The 23,630-nt window shown below is 51.8% G+C and overlaps 1 protein-coding gene across 2 annotated transcripts in view; it reads right to left on the bottom strand.

Moving 5' to 3' along the window:
• The window catches only part of KCNN3 (potassium calcium-activated channel subfamily N member 3), a 164,133-nt gene extending 143,489 nt beyond the window's left edge, over nucleotides 1–20,644 (bottom strand). For both annotated transcript variants that reach the window (XM_030936751.1, XM_010364683.2), the window contains exon 1: nucleotides 19,390–20,644. In XM_030936751.1, the coding sequence (XP_030792611.1) occupies nucleotides 19,390–20,331 (942 nt within the window). In that variant the 5' untranslated portion in view covers nucleotides 20,332–20,644. The remainder of the gene's footprint in view (nucleotides 1–19,389) is intronic.
• Between the last annotated feature and the right edge of the window lie 2,986 nt (nucleotides 20,645–23,630).

Raw genomic sequence — 23,630 nt, 5'->3', positions numbered from 1 at the left:
AAAGCAGGGTTTCTCAGCCTCAGTACCACTGACATTGTGGGCTGGGTAATTCTTTGTTGTAGGGGGCATCCCTGGCCTCTCCACATTAAAGGACTGTAATATCCCTCTCCTGGCGGTGACAACCAAAAATGTCTCTAGGCATTGCTAAATGTCCCCTGAGGAGCAAAACTGCCCCAGTTGAGAAGCCCTGGTCTATAGGCACAGTCAGATCCCAGGTCTCGTGAAAGGGAGGGGACCCCCCTCTGTTCTCGCTCCCTCCCATTCTGGCAGGTGCTTCTTTCTCCCCTACTCACACTACTCGCCGGGCATCCGCAGTCCACACTAGTTCTGCTGTTCCCTCTGCACTGTCTCCCTCCACTCTATGGGCAGAGCCAGGCAGCCCCACAGGCATTCCTTATGTTGGACATGTGTCAAGTCACTGGGCTAAGCTCCTTCATTAACATCACTTTGCAAAACTCCTGCAAGGCAGGCACCATCACCCCCATGAAACAGATAAACTCAAAGATTGAATCACTGAAGTCATGCAACCAACAAGCGTCAGGGTCCAGCTTTGAATCTAAGTCAGAAGGCCCATGTCCAGCAGGCCTGGGCTGCCCAAGTGAGGTGGCTTTGGTCTACAGGTCCCAAGACTCTCACCCTCCAAGCCCAGGTGCCAGCATCAGACAGCAGTTGGGCTAGGAGAAGACCTCAAAAGCCATACCTGCTGCCTTTCCCCACTCTCCGCCCAGCCTTAAAAGGAACAGGTGCAGTGGTTTTCCTGTGTGGTCCGTGAGAGCCCTGGGCCCTCTGCAGGCTTTGGACATTTGGCGACATGGTTGACGCACGTGAGGCTGGTGATTCTCAGCATCCAGTGCTTACCTTCCCCCAGCTGCAAGACCTTGAGGAGGTTATTCCACCTCTCCAAGCTCATTAATCCCTTCCCCCAACATCCCTGTGGAGTTGAAAGTGCTAGAAAATTAGGAATGCATATCTTTAGCGTTTTGTACCATTTCAGTAAGTTTCCATAAAATCAGGCTTCCGGGCCATGCTGGGGGAACTTCTGTGCATTTATGACGTGTTTTATTCATCAGCCCAGAGCAGGGAGATTTGACCTTGAAATGCGGACTGACTCAGAAAGACCCTAGCAACTTCCAGTGACCATCAGGGAGTCAACACCCATGTCACTTGAGGCACGGATAACTTAGTTGATTTTTTTTTTTTTTGAGACAGAGTCTCGCTCTGTCACCCAGGCTGGAGTGCAGTAGCACAATCTCAGCTCACCACAACCTCTGCCTTCCCGGGTTCAAGCAATTCTCCTGCCTCAACCTCCCGAGTACCTTGGATTACAGGTATGCACCACCATGCCCGGCAAGTTTTTGTATTTTTAGTAGAGACGGGGTTTCACCATGTTGGCCAGGTTGGTCTTGAACTCCTGACCTCATGATCCACAGCCTCGGCCTCCCAAAGTGCTGGGATTACAGGCGTGAGGATTACAGGATTCACCATGCCCGGTTGAATGTTTTTTTAATGTTGCCAGCCATGCCTGGAACAGACCTCTGGAAGGTGAGAGGAGCCATCTGTTCTGGGTCAGGAGCCCAGGCAGAAGCTTTCCACAGCCTCAGGGACCATCCTGTGACCTCTTACAACCCCTGGGGCATGTGCTACCCTCATTATATCGAAATTGATACACCTCAAACCAAACAAGTCCAACCACAAACTCCCTGTCTTCCCCAAAAAAATTGCTTCTCCCACAGTCTTCTCCATTCAATTAACAGAAATTCCATCCTTCCAGTTGCTTGGGCCAAAAGTCTCAGCCTCATCCTTGACATCCCCTTTCTCTCACCACTGCCTGCCCTGCACACCATGACCTTTCATCCAATTCATCAGAATGCCCTCCTTTTAAATAGCCCTAGGGCCCAGCCACTTTTTACCAACTCAATACTACCACCCAGGTCCAAACCGTCACCACCCTCACCTGAGCTGTCCCCATGGCCTCTCAGGAGGGCTCCCTGGCCCTGGCTTGCCCCCTCCCTGTCTGTTCCAAACACTGCAGTCAGAGTGGTACTATTAAAACGTAAGTCAGATCTTGTCAATTCTCTACTCCAAGCCCTCCTCTTGCTCCCATCTCACCCAGGGTAAAGGCCACAGTCCTCAGGACAGTCTACAAACCCATGCAGAGCCGGCCCCGCCTCCCCTGTGACCGCATAACCCCCCCCACATGCTCCCTCCACTCACTGAATCAGCCTCACAGGCGTCCTTTCTACTCCCAGGACCTACACTGTCCAATGTGGTGACAGCAGCCACGTGTGTCCGCTGAGCCCCTGCAACATGACCAGTGCAACTGGATTTTAAGTCCATTTCATTTAAAATTACATATAAAAAGACACTCCATTCTTTTTTTTTTTTTTTTTTTTTTTTTTTGAGACGGAGTCTCCCTCTGTCGCCCAGGTTGGAGTGCAGTGGCCGGATCTCAGCTCACTGCAAGCTCCGCCTCCCGGGTTCACGCCATTCTCCTGCCTCAGCCTCCCATACACTCCATTCTTTTATTGGAAAAATTTCAAGTACATTTTCAACAACTTGAGTGTGTGAATCTATTCTTTTTTTTTTTTTTTTTTTTTTTTTTTTTTGCAGACAGGGAGTCAGGATCTTACTCTGTTGCCCAGGCTGGAGTGCAGTGGCACACTCATGGCTCACCACAGCCTCAACACCAAGCTATCCCCCTACCTCAACCTCCCAAGTAGATAGAACTACAGGCATATGCTACACACCCAGCTAATTTTTTTTTTTTTTTTTTTTTTTTTAGAGATAGAGTCTTACTATGTTACATTACCTAGCTGGACTCGAACTCCTGGCCTTAAGCAATCCACCTGCCTCAGCCTCCCAAAGTGCTGGGATTACAGGTGTCAGCCACCACGCCCAGCAAGTCTGTTGTTTTAATTGTAAATTTTATAAACTCTGAATACAGATCAAGTATCTCCAATGAAAACTTAATGTCTGATTGAGATATGCTGTGTCAGAGACACACCAGATTTCAAAGACTTAGTACAAAAAATAGAGTATAAAAGATCTCAATAATTTTTTACATTGCTTGCACATTCAAATAATATTCTGGCTACGTTGGGTTGAATTAAAAATATTACTAACATGTGTAATTCTACTTTTCTCTTTTCACTATTTTTAATATGGCTACTCAGAAATTTAAAATGACAGCGGTAGCTCCCATTTTGTGTCCACTGGACAGTGCTATCTACACCACACCAGGCATGATCTCCACCCAGGGCCTTCACCTTGCTATTCCTCTTCCCCCAGGTGGCTGGCTCCCTCACCAACTTCAGATCCTCCAACAGACATCACCTTTTTGGTAAGGCCTTCCCTGAGCACTCATTTAATTTATTTATTTATGTGTTTATTTTTAGAGACAGGGTCTCACCTGTCGCCCAGGCTGGAGCACAGTGGCGTAATCATAGCTCACTGCATCCTTGAATTTCTGGGCTTAAGCGATCTTCCCACCTCAGCCACACGAGTAGCTAGGACTACAGGCGCACACCAATATACCCAGCTATTTTTTTTTTGTAAAGATGAGAGTCTTGCCATGTTGTCCTGGCTGGTCTCAAACTCCTGGCTTCAAGCAAGCCTCTTGCCTTGGCCTCTCAAAGTGCTAAGATTACAGGCATGAGCTACTATGCCTGGCCCTAAGCACTTAGCTCTTATTTATCTGTTTTGTTTGTGGGGGTTTTTTTTGTTTGTTTGTTTGTTTGTTTGTTTTGAGACAGGGTCTCACTCTATTCCCCAGGCTGGAGTGCAGTGGCATGATCACAGCTCACTACAGCCCTGACCTCCTGGGCTCAAGCGATCCTCCCACCTCAGCCTCCCAAGTAGCTGGGACCGCAGGCATGCACCACCATGCCCAGCTAATTTTTTGTTTTGTTTAGAAGGGGTCTCACTGTATGGCCCAGGCTGGTCTCAAACTCCTGAGCTGAAGCGATCCTCCTGCCTCGGCCTCTCAAAGGCATGAGCCACTGCACCTGGCTCTGAGCACTTACTTAAAATGACCACTCTCAGCCAGGCATGGTGGCTCATGCCTATAATCCCAGTACTTCGGGAGGCCGAGGCAGGCAGATCACTTGAAGTCAGGGGTTCAAGACCAGCATGACCAAGATGGTGAACCCCTGTATCTACTAAAAATACAGAAATTAGCTGGGTGTGGTGGCATGTGCCTGTAATCCCAGCTACTCAGGAGGCTGAGGCAGGAGAATCACTTGAATCTGGGAGGTGGAAATTGCAGTGAGCCGAGATCGTGCCTGGGCAAGAGTAAGTGAGACTCTGTCTAAAAAAAAAAAAAAAAAAAAAAGGCTGGGCGCAGTGGCTTATGCCTGTAATCCCAGCACTTTGGGAGGCCGAGGCGGACGGTTCACGAGGTCAGGAGATTGAGACCATCCTGGCTAACACGGTGAAACCCCATATCTACTAAAAATACAAAAAATTAGCCAGGCGTTGTGGCGGGCACCTGTAGTCCCAGATACTCGGGAGGCTGAGGCAGAAGAATGGAGTGAACCCGGGAGGCGGAGCTTGCAGTGAGCCGACATTGTGCCACTGCACTCCAGCCTGGGCGACGGAGTGAGTCTCCGTCTCAAAAATAATAATAATAATTAATTAATTAAAAAATAAATAAAATAATATGACCATTCTCCTCTCAGAAGCCCCTGCACTCCCATCCAGAATGGTCCTAACAATTGTGATTGTTATTGATGATGACAATGATGAAAGGAAAAGAGATGTCGTTTTCCTGTTATCTAACTGGCTGTAAAGTGAGTTGGGGCCCTAACAGATTGGGATCTAAGACTTGTCAATGGAGTGAGAAGTTGTATCTGGGAGGGAAGAAGCTCTTCATAACGCTCATCATAGCACTTATCACCATCAAACATAATACAGAATTAGCTTACATAGTTTACTACCAGGTTTACCTATTAAAATATAAATTCCTGACAGCAAAGGTTTTTCTCTTTTGTGGGTTTTTTCTACTACAGTCATGCGTCACATAATGACATTTCAGTCAAGGTCCTGTATGATTATAATGAAACTGAAAAAATTCCTGTCACTTCGTGACATCTTGATGATCCCAAACCTGTGTCAGCCCAGGCTAATGTGTGTTTGTGTCTCAGTTTTTAACCAAAAAAAAAAAAAAAAAAAAAAAATTTGTAAGTAAAAATGCATCTTTTTAAACAAATATTTCTAAAATGGAAAAAAGCTTATAGAGTAAGAATATAAAGAAAATACTTTTGTGCAATTGTATAATGTGTTTGTGTTATTACAAAAGAGTATAAAAATCTTATAAAGTGAAAAATTTGGCCAGGCACAGTGGCTCATGCCTGTCATCCCAGCACTTTGGGAGGCCAAGGCTGGTGGATCACTTGAGGTCAGGAGTTTGAGACCAGCCCGGCCTACATGGAGAAACCCCGTCTCTACTAAAAATACAAAAATAAGCTGGGTGTGATGGTGCATGCCTGTAATCCCAGGTACCCAGGGGGCTGAGGCAGGAGAATTCCTTGAACCTGGGAGGTTGAAGTTGCAGTGAGCCGAGATCGTGCCACTGCACTCCATCCGGGGCTACAGAGTGAGACTCTATCTCAAACAAAACAAACAAACAAAAAAGTTACAGTGAGGTAAGGCTAACTTGTTATTGAAGAAAAAACTATTTTAAATAAATGTAGTTAGGCTAAGTGAACAGTGTTTACAAAGCCTACACTAGTGTACAGTCATGTCCTAGACCCTCACATTCACTCTCCACTCACTGGCTGACTCACCCACAGCAATCTCCAGTCCTGCAAGCTCCATTCATGGTAAGTGCGCTATACAGGTGTAGTATTTTGTATCCATTGTACAGTATTTCTACTGTACCTTTTCTATGTTTAGATACATACTTGCCATTGTGTTATGATTGCCTACAGCATTCAATACAGTAATGGGCTGCACTGGTTTGTGGCCTGGGAGCAGTAGGCTCCACCATACGGCCTCGTGTGCCCTATAGTCTGTGTAAGCGCACTGCATGATGTTCGCACGATGATGAAATCACCTAATGACACATTTCTTAACTATGCAACGCATGACTGTATATCCGTGGTGCCTAGAACAATACACTGGCACATAACAGGCATTCAATAACTTTGTCAAATGAATAAAATTATTTTTCCGCCTGGGCTCGCTACTCAGCTGGAAGTTTCTAAGTGCCTAGCATGTGGTAGGTGCTTGACAGATGCCTATTGAATGTCAGGCTGATCTGTTAGCAGGGTCATTGGGGAAACAGAGGCAGCTTAGCTGAGTCATCCCACAGAAAGGAAAAGCAAGCGCCAAGGGTCCTTGAGTCAGACGTGGTGCTTCCTCCTGCTGCCACCCGTGCTCCCTCTCCCTGCCCTGAGGGAAGCTCCCCTGAGACCAACAGCCTCAGGTACCTCGGGGAAAAGTACATTTCTTTTCCTTTCCATAGACTTTTATTCTCCTAGTGGAAGGCAAATCTGTTTCCCCTCCACCAGAAGGCCTCAAGCCACAGCTACTTACATTATAGTAATTAAATCCCTGCTGCTAGGAGGGTTCAGGAGACAAGCAGGCCTCGTGCCAAGGGCTGGCCTGCAGGGAGGAGGCAGCAGGAAGGGAGGCTGGCCAGAAGGGCCTGTCTCTCAGCTGTCTCCTGAGAGTGAGAAAATCCCCTTAGCCACTACGTCTTCACAGGCTTTCGCTTGTGGGACAGGACGATAACGCCCCCCACAGCCCACCCTGCCAACATGCACCATCCATGAGGACCCCCTCCAGCTGGAATAGCACAGCTTTCTTCCAGTTTTCTCTGTAACTCCATCTGGTGCTCACGACCTTCCACAGATGGCCAATGCAGGAAACATCCCCTTCTCAGGCTCCTTCTCTCACTCTCTAGATGACAAAACAGAGGCTCAGAAACCAAGCTGCCCACACCTAGCCCAGGACGCTTCCCCTCACCTGCAACTCAGCTGGCCTTCACAGAGCGCTCCATGGGTGCCAGAAACCATGCCCCATGCCTTACAAACAGCAATCTCATTAACTCTCATGACAGCCCCAGCGGCCAGGTTAGGATTCCCCCCCATGGAAACTGCGAAACAAAGCACCGAGACAGCCTCCCAAAGCCACACAGCCTACAGTGAGCGACACAGCCAGCGCTGTACCGGAGATCTGCCCGGCGCTAAAGCCTGTTCTCCTAATGCCAGGCTAGATGGCCCATATAGAATAATCAGAGGATGGCCTGGGAGACAGACACGAGGGAGGATGGAAGAAGTGAGGGTGAGATGGACCTTCAGGAAACAGGGGGAAGGGGAGCAGACAGACGCATGGGACATCAAGTCTCAGGCTTGTGGGTCAAACCCAAGCCACATGTGTGTGGCCTTGTCTCTCGCAAAGCTTACATCAGACCTGTTGCTACTTATTCAGTGCCTGCCTCCCCCACCAGTCTGTGAGCTCCATGTCTATTTGGTGCTGAACCTCCAGAGCCAACCAGAACACGCCAGGGGATGCCCTTGTCACATTTATTCCTCATGACACCCATTCTCATGACAGGGAGAAAACACTGTTAACCCCATTCACAGACCTGGAGACTGAGGCTCAAAGAGGTCAGTTTTCTCAATGAGGTTGCACAGCTGGGAAGCCACAGAGCTGCGGCGAGAACACTAGGACACATGCTGCTGAGGGCTCAGCTGGCCCCTCCAGGGCCCACAGGAGACTTTCCTCAGCCCCAGAGCCCAGACGGCACCTAGAGCTTCAGCAAACCCCTGTATCTAAACTGACAGCATCCTCCTCCCCTCCTCCATTCCTCCCTCCAAGAGCACAAAACATCCCCTGAGGCTCTGGGGGAGGCTGGAAGGGCAGTGAGGGTGGCACAGTAAGGGGCAGGGTGGGCAGGAGTGGAGAGCTCAGGGAGGCAAGGAGAAGCTTTTTAGCTTGAAAGAGCCCAGTCTAGGGTGTGATATGCAAAAGTGTGTCTGCTGCACAGTGTGCGGGCGTCAGAGACACTCCCCTATGTGCAAATCCGAACTCCACCACCTCCCAGCTGTGAGACCCTGGGAGAGTCACTTAACCTCTCTGAGTCTTGGATCTGTCATCTGTAAAATGGGGAGAATTATATCTACCTCATAGGGTTGCTGTGAGGGCTTAATGAGATGAGGTGTGTAAACGCACATAACAGGTCCTTAAATATTCTCTTCTCCTCCGCCGCCTGTCACCTCTTCACTCCTGAATAAGACCTGGTGTTGCTTTGGAGTCATTCTTATGAAAGGAAAAATAAGTTCCCATTTTATGAAAGCGGTGCATTTCCCCCAAGCTGCTGTGGACACAAGCATTATATATGATCCCATCCACCCACGAGGAAACCCTCATGACTCAACTCCATCCTAGACTTGCTCTCAGCTTGCATCAATTTCATTTCACTCTTGAGGGATCTTTCCATCGCTGGCACATAGTGTGCACCCCGTCAGGTGTCTTCTGCCAAAATGCCCTCCTACCAGGCTCAGCACCATTACTCTCCCGGAGTACAGGAAAGCATCTTGGCAGAGCTTAAGGTCCAGCCCAGAGCAGGAGGGGCTGGGAACCCTGGGCCCAGCTGTGAGGGACCTTGTATGATCCCAAGGCCACTGAGCTCTCAGAAGAAACAACCAAAGGCAAAACCCACCACTGCCCAGCACGGACAAGAGCCCCCTGGGTGCCAGCTCCGCTCCACGTTGAATTCTCCACCTCTCCACCCACAAGAGGAATTAAAATTCCACCTCCCAGATAAAGAGGCTGCTGTGCAAGGCCACACAGCTGAATAGCCAGGGTTTGAATCCAGGTCTACGGGGAAAGGCTGTGCTCTCTTAGGAAGAGTTGGTGGAGAACAACACATCTGGCTGGGGAGAGACCCTCCCCAGAGTACGTAAGGCACAGATTATCTGCACTCCTGCCGCCTGGAGCAGGGCTTGCCACACAGTGGGTGTTCAGGATATGTTTCCAAAAGAGGGATGGGAAAAAGGAAAAGAGAGGAAGAACTAAAACCAGGAATTCCTAGATTCCAGCTATACCCCCTGCCACCAACAATGCTGAGTAGCCTTGGACAAGTCACATCACTTTTTTTTTTTTTTTTTTTTTTTGAGACAAAGTCTCACTATGTTGTCCAGGCTGGTCTCGAGCTCCTGGGCTCAACCGATCCTCCTACTTCGGCCTCCCAAAGTGCTGGATTACAGGTGTGAGCCACCACATAACTTCTATGGGCCTTGGGGTCCTATAAGGAGGAGGATGGTCCTTTCCCTGCCTTCCTCACAGGGCTGGGAGGCATATGCAGAGATCATGCCCACCCAGGCTAGCACACCTGTCTGGCCAACAGAGCTTAGCCATCCAGGGCAGGTGTGGTGCCTCCCTGAGGAGGCCTCCCCTGCATCCTCCACCAATGCCATCCAGCTCTGAGCTCCTCCAAAGGCCGTGGCTCAGCCCTGAGCAACATGCCTGCCCCAAGCCCTTACCCTGGGAGAAGGTAACATCACCCATGCCGGCAGCTCCAGGCACTCCCATGTATGGGAGCTTTTTGGGGGCCAACATCTTACCTACTGGAAGACAGAAAAGAAAGAAAATAGCTAAACTCCAATTTGTTAAAATCAGAAATCTCAAAAGGGGTTTTGCTCTGCAAAACTCCCTGCTAGTGGAAGCCTGTGAGGAGGCAAGCAGGTGCCAACTCAGGCAAAGGGGCTAGGAGGAGCCACCATTTGCTGGCAGCCCAGGTGCGCCCACTGCCGGGTTGGCCACTTGACCAACCATTAGCAAGTGTCATCCTCCCCAGGCTAGTGGGTGTCAGTCTCCACACATCCATTACAAACAGGGACAATGAGGCTCAGAGAGTTTGAGACACAGAGCTTAAGGAAAACCAACAGTGGCAGATGGGCTAGAATGAGCAAGGGCAGCCTGTCCCTGCCTCCCTGCAGGGCCCCCTCAGTTCAAAGCCGCTGACAGGTCAGCAAGGTTCGATGGCTCAGGCCAGGCAACAGGTCATCTGCTTCCTCCTCCCTATGTACTGGGTAACCCTGGGCAGGGCACCCACCTTTATAGGTCTCTCCATCTATAACCTGAAGCAAAACACCAAACAACTGTCTTTATAGATGTTGCCTGCCAGGCCTGGTATGAGCGAGCTCTAAAGAGTAGGTGCCAGCTCAGCCCCTGCAAGGAGTGTCCTTTAAGCTGACTTTCCTGTTCATTTGACACTGAGCCTCACTCCTGTCCTGTAAGAAAAATGCCCAACAAGCTGACTCAAAAATAACAGATGCCAATTTGCATATTATTTCACACATCATTTGCATGCTGTTCATTTAGTATCATCAAGGCTCTGCTCAGAATACAACTCTGGTTACCCTGCCACCAGGGCTTGTGAAAAAAATATGGCTTCCACGAAGGGCAAGCCCTAGGCACGTCCTTCCCCTGCCCAGCTGCTCTTGCTGCCTGCCCCCTGGCACCTGGCTGGGAACGTCACCCACTGCCGCAGCCCTGGCGCTCCAAGCAGGGTGAAGGGGAAGAAAGGACCTTTCGAATTCTAGGAAGCACCCTGACTCAAGTCTTGAAGGGGAAATTGTGTTCTCTTGGTGACGCATCAGGCAAGCTGTAGCAATGCTTTTCTTCCCTGTTTCTGTAACAGGCCAGCTTCCCAGTTCAGCTCTTCCCGGGGCCCTGCTCTCTCAGCCTTTTTCTGCCTGGTCATCATATGTCCCCCTGACCTTCCTCCAGGCCTCTCAGCCTCTGGCCTGGCCCCACGGGTTTATTTTTGTTCTCTCTCCACCTGTCCGATTTGCATGTCCACACCCGGTTAGCTCTGCCCAGACCACAAATTGCTGACTGAGTGTAGAATAACTGGGCCCCATGGGGTAAGAAGGCTCCAGAAGTCCAGCCCAGGCCACCACTGCAGCCCTGCCCTCCAGGGAACAGCCCACTTCCTTTTTACTCACACAGATTCACCCAGCAAGATCTATCCAGAAACATGACTGGGGAGCTGGTCATGGAGGGGAGGCCATTTGACCTCATGAGAAAAGGGGCGTGTTCCACACATGCTCTCCAGGCAGGGACACCAGCTCATCTATGCACACCTGCAGACAGTGGAGGGGTGACGTGGGCGCACATGCCCCTCCAGTCTTGATGCTCCAGGTGGCATCTTCTAACCACCACTCTAATAAAGACAACAGCTGCCAGCTGCTGAGACCCAGTGTGTGGCTGGCTCTGTGCTGGCTGCTGTGCTACAGCCAGTAGTTGTGATTCCCCCTTAACATTGAGGAAATAGGCTTTGGGTTCAGTAAGTTCCCAGAGGACACATCACTGGTATGCCACTCAAGCCTTTTTTTTTTTTTTTTTTTTTTTTTTGAGACAGAGTATCGTTCGGTCGCCCAGGCTGGCGTGCAGTGGTGTGATCTCAGCTTACTGCAACCTCCGCCTCCCAGGTTCAAGTGATTCTCCAGCCTCAGCCTCCTGAGTAACTGGGATTACAGGCATGTGCCACCACGTCAGGCTAATTTTCGTATTTTTAGTAGAGATGGGATTTCGCCATGTTGGCCAGGCTGGTCTCGAGCTTCTGACCTCAGGTGATTCACCTGCCTCAGCCTCCCAAAGTGCTGAGATTACAGGCATGAGCCACCACGCCCGGATCCAAGAACTTAACTACCAAGCCCGGCCACCTCTGAGAAAGGATATCAGGTGTTCAGGGCCTGAGTGTGTGGAACTCTGCAGCCCTGGAGGTTACCGATGCTACCAAATATTCCATCCATCACTGTGCCCTCGCCCTGGGCCTTTGTTCACTGCTGCCCAAAGCCTCTCCTGACAAGACAGTCTCTTCTGTCCTCCCTACATGCCCTTGTGTGCACCACATGGCAGCAACCTGAAGCCGTCCTCATGCCCGCTCTGTTCCTTACACACTCTGCCCCCTCTCCCCGGACTTCTCACACTCAGAATTGAGCCCCTGCCCGGGCCCCTCCCATCCTGGCTTGTCTAGACCTTCGGGGACCCCCCAACCCCTTACAGGGAATCCACCCAGCATCCCCAGTCTGAGTCACTGTCTCCTTCCTCAGTCCTCCCAAGCACCAACACCATAAACCACCGCCCGCCCGGAATGGATGCCATCTGGGTGCTGCCTGACACCCCTGGGAACAGGACTCTCGGGACTGTGGCTGCTCATCCTTGTGATGAAACATGATCTGGAATCGGATTGCAAGGCCTCAGCACAGGAAGGGAGTTCAGCTCCTGTTTTAAGGCCAGAGAAATGAGACCCAAAGAGAAGGGACTCGACAAAAGATCACACAACAAGCTGGAAGCAAGAGGCAGAAGCACCTCCTGAGGGGCTCAAAGCAGAGACAGTCCTTTACCCGGCACTCAGTGCCCACGACAGAGCTCAACAGAGGCGTGAGGCACAGACAGGGACACAGGAAAATGGGACTCAAGAATGAAGAAACTTCCAGAACCAGGAATGGAGAAACCCTTCGAGGTCCCTCGCTCAAATCCCCAGCAGAAGTTTGTGGTGGGATTTGCAATAGGGAAACCAGAAGTGCACTGAGACCTGAGCTCTCATTCTAGAACCATCTCTCCTGAGATGGGCACCTGGAGTGAGTCACTGAACCCTGGGACCCCCTGTGCAGCCGAGTTTTCTCATCCCTGAGATAGCTGGTCATCATGAGCCCTGGGCCAGCCATCATGAGGGTCATGAAGGACCCAGGGATGAAAATGCCTTGTAAGATGTAAGATGCTGAGCTCATGTGACTCTCCCCTGATAAACAGCCACACAGCCAATGCTGAAGGAAAAAGGCAGCCTAAAAGAAGAGCAGGCCGGGCGCGGTGGCTCAAGCCTGTAATCCCAGCACTTTGGGAGGCCGAGACAGGCGGATCACGAGGTCAGGAGATCGAGACCATCCTGGCTAACACGGTGAAACCCCTAATCCCCACACCTACCCTCCTCACAGCCTGCCCGGTATCACCCTGAGGGCAGCAGCACCAGACTCCAGAGAGGCGGCATCAAGAACTGACCTTGGGCCAGTCCACAATCTCATCCTGATCCTAGGCTACCCCGGGGGCCCACACTTGCCCTTGTCACCCCTCCAGCACTGTCTTCTCCAGGTCCTGCGCTGGCATCTCCTGCCCTCCATCGAGCCCTTCCTGCCCAGCTCGTGGTAAAGTTCCTCCTGTCCCAACATTTTGCATCACGGGTCTCAGGGCCATAAACTCAATTTGTCTGTTTTAAGGATATGGGCAATCTAACCAGCAGCAGCAGGCAAGGGAAAGGGCACAACCTCGGGAGCTAAACGGGCCTGGGTTCTTACCTCAGCGCCACCACCACTAGCGTGTCAGCATGGCCTGGTGACCTCATCCACACAGGGGGCGGTGAACATGACCTGCTCCTCATACACCCGGGTGTAATGCAAAGCCAGCCCAGCGCTCAGCAAACGGTCCTTGCCTTCCCCTCTCCTGTCACTCAGCAACATCCCGGCCAGCCCAGCTGAAGTGCTGGGCGACCAGAAAGTAGCGTGGTCCCTGCACCCAGCCGCTCCTCCCCTCCTTTCCCTCAGCTCCCAGCTGAGCACCTGGGGGTGGAATGACAGGGTCGGGGGAGGGGACACTTAAAACCCCATTCGCCTCCTCCGGACTTTCCTCACCTGAAGAAAAGGCACTAGAATTTTCCTCCCCACAGCTCCTGGGAACAGCACAGTCTCAGAATTCCCCACCCTCATTATTTAAAGAGGAATAGGTGGCTTGCTTTCTTGCTTTCCCTTTGGGGTTTTGAAAGAAAAAGAAAAAGAACTACGAATGAACGTGCTGGTCTCCCTGTCACTGAGCTGAGTAAAGTGGTATTTCATCAATATATAGCTGCCCCTCACAACCCCCGCACACACTCGTTTTCTCCCCCAAATGTGCTTCACAAATAACTGCAACAGAACTGAAGCACCATATTCTGATCTTACATTTCCATCCAGGCCCCAGATTCTCTACAGAGGTTACTCAAATTTCTTTTCATTTTGATTTTCTGTACCTTATATTTTTTAAAGCAGATCTTTTGACCATGGCCTTACAAATCCCTCTTCCTGAAAGCGCAATAAGAGAAATACGAGGCCATCAGATGGCTTTCTAGTTAGGCTATGCAGGAGATAAATGCCCTAGTCAGAATGCCCCTGGCCGAGCACCCGGGTAACACCGCCTGTGGGGAAGGGAAGTCCGGATGTGTGATGAAGTCTTTCCCCAGGACAGTTATAAATAGTGTGATGACACGCAAAGGAGAAGCATATATAAACAGTTAGCTGTCCCCCTGTGGGTTACAAATGTTTGACTCATTTACAGACTGTCCACAAAGATTATAAATAAAGTCACCACCACCCTGGGGCAGGCGGCAGAGAAGGCCATTTTCACGCTGTCAGAAGGCCATTTTCACACTCGCCCTCCTGTGGGCCGACACACTCAGTGTGACCTGTGAAGACAAAATGTGTGCCCAGGGCCCTCAGCAGCGGGCTCACAGGCTCTCAACCAGTCTCCTGCCTTCTGCATCCTGGTTCTGCAGGTCACCCCACAGGGAGGGTCCGTGGAAAGGGCTGGAAAGGATCTATCCTACTCCTACTTTTCCGCCATGGCCTGAAACACAGGCACCAGTACCCGGAGGCATCTTCTCAAAAATACCAGGACACTGTGACAGCCAACAACCTATCCCAAAACAGCACCTGGGTCCAAAGAGAAGGTGCAGAGCCACTTGGCCAGCCAAGCCTGGGCTGCTGCTCTGCCCTTCTGCAGACAGGGCTTCCATGACCAGGGAGAGCAGAGGATCAGAACTGGAACCAACGATACTACTCAGCCATTTGGTCTGGAGGCTGGGGATGGACTCACGGACCTCTTTGAGGTCTGTAAAGAGACAGACAAGTTGGCCTTGGTCATTCTCTTTAAAGAGTGAACGGCCAGAGGACCAGGCTCCCCTGGGCATGCGGAAAAGCCTGTGCCACCAGGGTGGCCTCCCATGAGGTTGTCTGAAGAAAGAGTAACTAGAGGTTGGAAAAGAAGCCACCATGGGAGCAGACAGGGCAACCCAGATAAGCAGCTTCACACCAACTCCTCTCTGCCACCTGGGTTACCCCAGCAACGAGACCAGGCAGGGGCAGCAGAGAGGAGCAGAGGGGCAGGAAGTCGGTGGGGCAGGCGAGACGGGGCCATGGTAGGGGAGCGGGCAGAGGACTGGTTCTGCCTGGGAGGCGAGATGCAGACTAGTTTCGAGGCCCGGCATGGGGAAGTGGCTTGAGGTTGTACAGACTGGTGGGAAAGAAGAGCCGCGCCGCCGCACCAGCACTCTCCAGCCTCCCCGAGACGATCCCGCAGTCCAACGCCTGAGGTCCTGAGAAACGAGGCCCATGGGTGCCTTGCCAGCCACACAGAGGTACCAGCTCAGCCACCAACATGATGGCAGGGTCAGGGTGGTGAAGTCACAGCCTGGGGAAAGGGGAGGGCAGCCAGGTCTTTCCCCTCCCTAATTCTTTCTGAACCCAGGGAAGAGAACATAGAGGTAATTTAATGCAATGGAGTGGGTGTGCCCCAAACCAGCTCTAAAAGAAAATAAAGAACACCAAGAAGGACTTCACAGGTCCTTGCTGCTCTATCCGGGTGGCACTGATAGGTAGAGATGGTGTGACTAAGACTCTCAACAGAATCTCTAGACCAGGCCTCGTCACAATGTCTAAGCCTTCAGAGAGTAAACCTGCCTATTAAAAAAAAAAAAGGGACTCCTCATTTGGTTCAAGGGTCACCTGGTACCTTTAGGAGCCTATTGGGGCCATCTCAGGCATCTCTCTGCCATTTGATCTCATGTCCCAGGCATAATAATGAGAAGCTCCCCTCTTATCTGAGCTCACCCAGGAATCAAGCCCCACCTCCCTGCTCCACGCTGGTGCCTCCTAGCAGAGCTTCCTTCCAACATCAGCACCTACAGGCCTGTGAGGCGGGAGCTGGGGATGTTCTGTCCCAGTTGCTCAGCCCCCTCACACTGGCTCCCATTTGCATTCACTGAACATGCTCGGGGCACATGCCACCCTCCTTTTCAAGAGACCCAGGCCTGCATGATAAGTTGCTCCCCCAGCAACAGGCACCTACCAAACATAGGTAAACAGCAAGGCCACAACCCCATGGGAAAAAAGGCAGAGAACTTCAGAAAGCAGCAGCTCAGGCACAAGGTCCGTTAATCTTCAATCACTTGGGGAAAAATCCCCTCCCGAGAGCCTTTGAGTGGGAGCTGCCATTGGCAGGGCAGAATTACCTAATCTGCCTGGTACCCCGAGGCTGCCTCGTCCATCCGCCTGCCTCCAGACTGGTCAGCAGGGCCAACCAGGCACACAAAACTCTCCAGCAAAAGAGACTGTCACCCATCCCTCCCCAGGATCCACTGAATATCCCTGAGCTCTCCTGGGCTGTGACTCCTCATCTTACCCAGACTGTGGAGGAGAAGAGACCACTTCCTCCATGAAACTGGGACACAGATATTCACCTCCCCCCAAGAACAGACCATGTTTAAAGGTGGTCTCTAGTCAGACCCAGTCCCTTCTCAGAACTTCTTCCCTGCCAGATACAACTTCTCATTCCACTGACAAGTCTTAGATCCCAATCTGTTAAGGCCCCAACTCATTTTATAGCCAGAATTAGACAACAGGAAAAAGACATCTCCTTTCCTCTCATCATTGTCATCATCAATAACAATCACCATAGGTCCCATTTGTTGAGCAGGCAGATACATGCCTTACATGTCTCTAATTTAATTCTCCCTCCTTGACAGCTGGGGAAACAGGCTCGCTAAAGCTCCATGACTTATCCAAGATCACACAAATAGTAGTGGCAGAGCTGGGATTCCAACTCTGGCCCAGTTCCTTGAAACCATCCCATCTGCTTCCAGGAGAGAGGGGTATCTACCTTGGCCCTGCGGTGTCTACAGGGCCTGGTACACAGGAGACACCCAGAAAATACTTGTTCCATAAATGACTCAAAACCTGGATGGCCAGTGCAGGGATGGGTGAGTGGGTGAGCAAGTTAAATGAACTCTGCTTATCTCAGGAGCAGCTCCAAGGCACACAGGAAGTGGCAACTGAGGCAAGAAGGACCTCTCAGCTGCTGTCCCCTCAGTGCACACCACTGCTGCTATGAGGGTCAGTGATTCAGAAATGGGGGAAGCCAGGCACCTCAGGTGGCCTCCCCCTTCATTCACCTAAAATCTGCCTTCTGCATCTCTGGGAAAGCCCCTTTCCCTGAGTTCCCCCTCAGGGGTGGCACCTGCCTCAGGCAGGGAAGAGGGCCCGACCCTGAAGAGTGGTGACCCTCCCATCACATTAAGACAAATGTGCATAGATCCTATGCACAGCCACTGCCTCTGGGAAGAGCCATTTCCTTAAGAATTCTGACCACGGTGTCACTGAAAGAGAAGATGCTGGGGCTGCCCCTTCCCCACACCCTCCTTGCATTGGGGCCTTCATCAGTTTTCCCCAGCAAGGGCCCCTGATCTCCAAGGGAGGACTGGAGAGAGCCAGGGCTGTGACCAGGGCAGCTGCCAGCCCTGGCGAGGCTGCCAGCCCCATCTCCTGGAGCACCCAGCAGGAGAGGCGGTTCTGAGAAGGCAGCGAGCAGAAGGACCCGCAGACGCAAAGGCTCATTACAGGGAATGACTAAGTGAGCTGCGATTCCAGGGGAAACCCCACTCGCTTCTGCTCGCTGAGACGCTCATCCTTGAGCTATTTTGACTAAGGCGGCTTCCAGGTGCTGCCCTGGACAGTCTCTTTTGCTGGGGCAGCCCACTGACAGCAACCGGGTTGCTGGAGGACCCTCTGCCTGGAAGTCTTGGTCCTGGCTATTCAGGTCGTCTGACAGGTCTGCCCCACCCGTTTCCAGGGCGGGAAAGTCTGCCCATCCCCAGTTAAAGCGAGATGCTGGGAATGGGGGAAATCCGATCAGCACCTCCTAGGTTTTTGCGGCTGGATTTCAATAAGGAATGTGACAGTCTCGCAGCAGCTGTGCCCTGCCTGAAACAAGCTCTATTTGAAACCTCCAACAGCTGAACCCCTCCCAGCTACCCGCTGGCCAGCCCGGCCAGCCACCCCCTGCCCCAAATGACAAATAAATAGAAAAATCCAAGCAACAAGCAGGCGCATGCATACGTACACACATTACACACATATACACACACACACCAACAAATTGGGGGTGGGGGTATCATGGAGCCACTTGTCCACTGATTCCCAGGTCTCCAAGCCTTCCAGCCCACAGCAGGAGAGCTCCCCGGCAAGCAGAGCATCGGCAGAAACCCACCTTCCTCCATCTCCATTCCCTCTGGGAGGGAAACCCCCTCCTCCGTCTTGGGGCTGGACTGAGAGGCTGGAGCAGTGGGGCCAGATCCCCCCTAAAGCCAGTGCCTGCTGTTCTCCATCCGGGCGCGCACTCACACACACACTCATCTTTATTTATCCCAAGGAGAAGGAGTTGAGGTGGGAGGGGAGAACTGGGGCTGAGCTGGGGCGCGGGCTCGCGGGGACCGCCTGGCAAGCCCTGTCATCCCATCCCAAGGAGAGGTGCTCCCCCAGCTGATGCCAAGGCGGCGCCCAGCTGCTCTGCCCAGGTAACACCTGTAGCCATTTTTATCAGGAGATGTTTACAAAGCAGCAGCAGGTTTATTCTGAGTCCTCTCTCCTGAGGGAAAGGACCACTGATGTCCTCCACCTATATTGTTACCCCATGCCCTCAGGAGACACAGGTCATGAATGGTTTTCTGTTTTGCCTGAGTATTTCTGAGAAGAGGAGGGAAATAGAAACTTGGGAAGAGAGGAAGAAGACAGGGAGAGAAGGGACTTGGGCAATGGTATGGAATCCCCACCCCCCACCCAGACATTTATTTCTTTTTTATCCTCAGGAAAATGGAGTGGAGCAGGGAGGGGAGGAAAGAAGGGGAAGTCGCAGGAACTGGCAAACACATCAAGGCGGAGTGTAATTAATTGGTGCGTTAAGCTGCTGGGTTATGCTTTAGTACCAGTGAGCCAGGAGGAAAAGCGATTTCTCAGAAGGAATTATTTAATCCTCCCTAACAGAGAGTCTGCAAATTAGACACAGTGTGTGGGGATGTCCCCTACCCCCCAAAGGAAGCGAGGAATGAATTCTCCCGGGATCAAGAAGGAAAACCACGGGAAGTTAGAGTGTTCAGTATAACTGAGCAAGCGCCTCTCACCACCACCACCACCACCACCTCTCTCTCCCAGTCTCCCTCCCAATCTCTCTCAATCTCTGTCTCAATCTCTCTCTCTCTCTCTCAATCTCTCTCTTTCAATCCCCCTCTCTCAATCCCTCTGTTGCTACCTACATATTCCTTTTGTTCAAGGTATAAAGAGAAACCACAGCCCCTACCTTTGAGTACAAACCCCAAGAGAGCTCGGTCTCTATCACCATAACAACAATTCCAAACATCCCAAAAATCAGAGCATAGTCACTCAGTCGCTTTCTCTTTTCAAACAGGGCCCTCCTGTGTCCCAGCTTATAGCCAATGTTTTGGTTTTTCCGCTTGTTGGCTTTGGGGAAGGTGGTGCTGCTGGCGGTGGTGCCGGCATGCTGGTGGTTGTGGGTGGCATTAGGGTGATGGAGCAGGGTCTGGTGGGCATGGTTGTCCTCCCGGGAGGAGATGACGATCTCCGGGGGGTTGCTAGGACTGAAAAGCTGGAGGGGTTGGCCCTCAGTCTCGGCCTCGATGAGGTTCCTCCGGGAGGCGCTGAGGCGGCTGAGGGGTTTCATGACCCCACCGCTATACTTGCAGGAGCTCATGGCGATCTCCGTGAAGGGGTTGCTGTCCCGCCGGTGCACCAGGGGGCTGGCCTGCCGGTGCCGGCTGCCTCCGCCAGGCCCACTTGTAGCTGTGGAACTTGGAGAGTGGCCAAGCAAGTGGTCATTGAGATTGAGCTGACTGCCTTGCCTGGAGGAAGGGTGGAGGATGGCGGTGGAGTTGGACGAAGGGGGGGGCCTGAAAGCGGTGGGAGAGGAGTGCAGCAGGCCAGGGTGGACGGGCTGGCTCTGGAGTTGGGCGAGCTGAGACAGGGGATGCGGTGGCTGCTGCTGCTGCTGCTGCTGCTGCTGCTGCTGCTGCTGCTGCTGCTGAAGCTGCGGAGGCTGAGGCTGCAGCGAGGGTCCCAGGGGCTGCTGGGGGGCTGCTGGTGGCGCTGGCGGTGGTGGCTGCTGCTGCTGCTGTTGCTGCTGCTGCTGCTGCTGCTGCTCATCCCCAGAGGATGGACAGGGGCACTTGGGGTCTTCATCCAGGTCCCCCACCCCAGAGTCATGGAAGTGCCCAGAAGTGTCCATCTTGGGGCCTGGCTGTATTCCCTGCAGCACAAGCCCCCACCCCAAAGCCACCCTCGCTCCAAAGATGTCCTCAAAGAAAGCCAGGCATCCAATCTCCCCCACCAGTGTCTTGGCTCCAGTCCTCTCTCTTTGGCTTGCTTCGGTTCTCTGGGGCTGCCTGGAGTCCAGACGCTGCCACTCAAGAATGCATTGTATTGGGCAGGGAGGGAGAGCAGGAGGGGAGCTTGGAGAAAGAAGAGGGGGTGAAAGAACTCTCTCAGGAGGTGGTCCTCTAGGAGCGTGTGAGGCCAGGATCAGCTTCACTCCTCGCTGGCTCAATAGCTTCGCTCGCCTCCTCCTGCCACTGTTACATTGTAAGCCAAGCCCACTTATTAGCAGCTGGTCTCATTGGCTTGGCTTAACTCTCCAACCTCCTCCTAGCTCCGCCCCCCGCATAGGCTCCTCCCCAGGGGAGGGGCATGGCGTCCTCGTCTCCGGCCCCAGTGGCGGCGCAGCGAGGGCTGGGAACTGTAGTTTTTGCTCCCCGACCCCGGAGCTGAGCCACTGTTCTCTTTGCTCTGACAGGTATGGCCACAACCCGCAAGCTCACGACGATAAGGGATGTTCGCTCACGCTGGGCGATGGGGAGGAGGGACAGAGGGCCTCCGAAGGAGGGGAGGTGTGCACCCTGATGAGGGGGCAGACGGAGGGGAAAGCAAACATTTATTAACCACCAGGGTTTACGATAGGTTGTTTCACACATATTTTCCGGATACATTCTCCAAACACCCAAGGAGGTGGGCAGTATGGTCTCATTTACAAAGCCTCATGCTTAGAGATATTGAGTAACAACGTCAAGGTCACAGAAGCAGGGGGGATCCATGCCTCCTAACACTGGGTGGATAAATTCACCTACCATTGATTGAGTGCCTACGCCGCGTGTTCAGGCACCTCTCTGTTATTTCCAACCCTCACATCAACCCCACGAAAATGATGTCATCACTCTCCTTTTACAGATGAAAATTGGAAGAAGAAGAAGGAGGAGGAGGAGGAGAAGAAGGAGAGAAAGGAAAGGGGAAAAAACACTCAAACACTCAAACATAGATACGTAACTTGTCAGATGTCACCCGGCTTGTAATTAAAGGTGCTGGGATTTGAACTTAGTCAGTCTGACCCTACAGATCCTATACTGTCTCCCAGGATGCATTTCCACTATGATATTCAGTACAAAGTGGTTGTTCAATAAATATTGTTCAAATGTTGGATAGGGGAAAAACCAGAGAAGCTACTGAGGAAGAACTGGCCTCTCCAAAGCAGGGTGTGTGTGAAGAGGACCATGGCTCCAGCCCTTTCCCTAACAGCTGGGCATGGAGTCACAGGGGGATCCGGCAGGAAGACTGAAGATTCCCCCATGGTCGTTCCCTGCCTGATTTGTCCCATGGGGCTCTGAGAGTCAGAGCTAGGAACAGCTGCTGGCTTCCCAGGTTCAGCATCATCATCAAGTATTTATTAAGCTCCCACTGTGTGTAGAGGGGGTTCCAAAGGATGGGACCAGAGCTGAACTCATTTTCATTTCTAACCACAGAAGCATTAGGAATCAGAAAGGAAGTCACCAAGAGAGAATTCCCCAGCACACCTGGGGTTTTAAAAGGCAAGCCTCTTCCTCTCTGGCTCTTGATTCCCCATCACCCTTTGGCCTCTGTCCAGCTCCCTCCCTAGATGGGAAGAGGAAAGGGTAGGAGATCCATGCACACATACACAGACACACACCCAGAAAACATGTAAGCAGGTGGACACACATGCACATGTGTACATGGTTGTGTGCACACACTAGCCCATGCACGCACACATGCACACATATACACATAGGAAGCTTCTAAAGCAGCTCTCCTGTCTGGTAAGCAGCAAGTGTCCAGGTCAGGGAGGGACAGAGCTCCCGCAAAATGAGCCCAGAGTCCCCTCTGTATATCAGTTCTCACCTCTCCAATCCCCCATTAACCCTGACACTGAGAGCTAAATATTACTTGTAATACAAGCCACAACCCCAGATACCTGACAATTGCTCTTGCACAATAATCTTGATTCTGGTCAGGCGTGGTGGCTCATGCTTATAATCCCAGTACTTTGGGAGCCCAAGGCATGAGGATTGATTGAAGCCAAGAGTTCAAGACCAGCCTGGACAACATAGCAAAACCCAGACACTAAAAAATTTTTTAAATTAGCTGGACATGGTGGCGAGTGCCTGTAGTCCAGCCACCCAGGAGGCTGAGGGAGGAGGACTGCTTGAGCCCAAGAGTTTGAGGCTGCAGTGAGCTGTGATAGTGCCACCGCATTTCAGCCCAGGTGGCAGAGCGTTATCCTGTCTCTAAAAAAAATAAAATATAAAATAATAATCTTGATTCTTATTATTATCAATGACACAGTCATTCCCCCTACCCCTGCCACCACACACACACACACATACACACACACACAGACACTAGAAGTCACAGCACCAGGCCTCAGATGCAAGCCTGGGGTCTCATGTGTTTTCCCATGACCAGGCCCTCTAGCACCCACCCCCAACCCCTTCAGCATCCTCTGCCTTCTCGGCCCTTCCCTTCTGGATTCCTGATTTCCCTCCCACTCCTTCATCCCCAAACAGAGCCACCTGCTTGATTCAAGGCTCCAGATCGCATACTTAGATTTAATGATCTTCTAATAAATTATCATGAATATGTTGTTAGTAGCAAAAATGTGCTGTTCTTGTTGGTTTTTTAGTGCTGGATACAGTTTCTGGGCTGTGAAAAATCAATTTTGGAGAACAGACTCCAGACCTGGGTATTTCTGTACTCACTCCACCCCCATAAGCTGCCTTCTGCCTCAGCTAACCTTTCTGGCCAGACTCTTGCCTCCAGTTCTCCTGGCGGTGCCAGTGGGATCCAAATGGGGCCTATCAGAACATGTCCTGCCATCATGGATGAGGATGAGAGATAGCTTGGGTAGAGCCCTAACTATGCCAGCACCAAAGATCAGTGGTTATCTGGAAATGGGTTGCAACTTGACAGCTGATGTCACTGAGCCAGCTCATGCCCCTTGTTACGGCTATCCTGTCATGAACAGGACGAGGAGGAGGAGGACAGTCATGTTTAGAGCTTGGGCTCAAGTGCCAGACTGCCCAGGCTGGAACCCTTCTCTGCCACAGGGATGGCTGTGTGACCACAGGCAAGATGACCTTCTGATCATCCATATACATCTCTTCCTAACTCCACAGTGACGTCACATTAGCAGCTTGAAATCAGTCACGATCAGAGTATTTACACCACAGAAATCGGCTAACA

This window comes from Rhinopithecus roxellana, chromosome 8, assembly GCF_007565055.1.
Source record: "Rhinopithecus roxellana isolate Shanxi Qingling chromosome 8, ASM756505v1, whole genome shotgun sequence".
In the NCBI taxonomy this organism is placed as follows: domain Eukaryota; kingdom Metazoa; phylum Chordata; class Mammalia; order Primates; family Cercopithecidae; genus Rhinopithecus; species Rhinopithecus roxellana.
The sequence above is the reverse complement of the archived record's forward strand: the minus strand, read 5'-3'. Positions and strand labels throughout refer to the sequence as shown.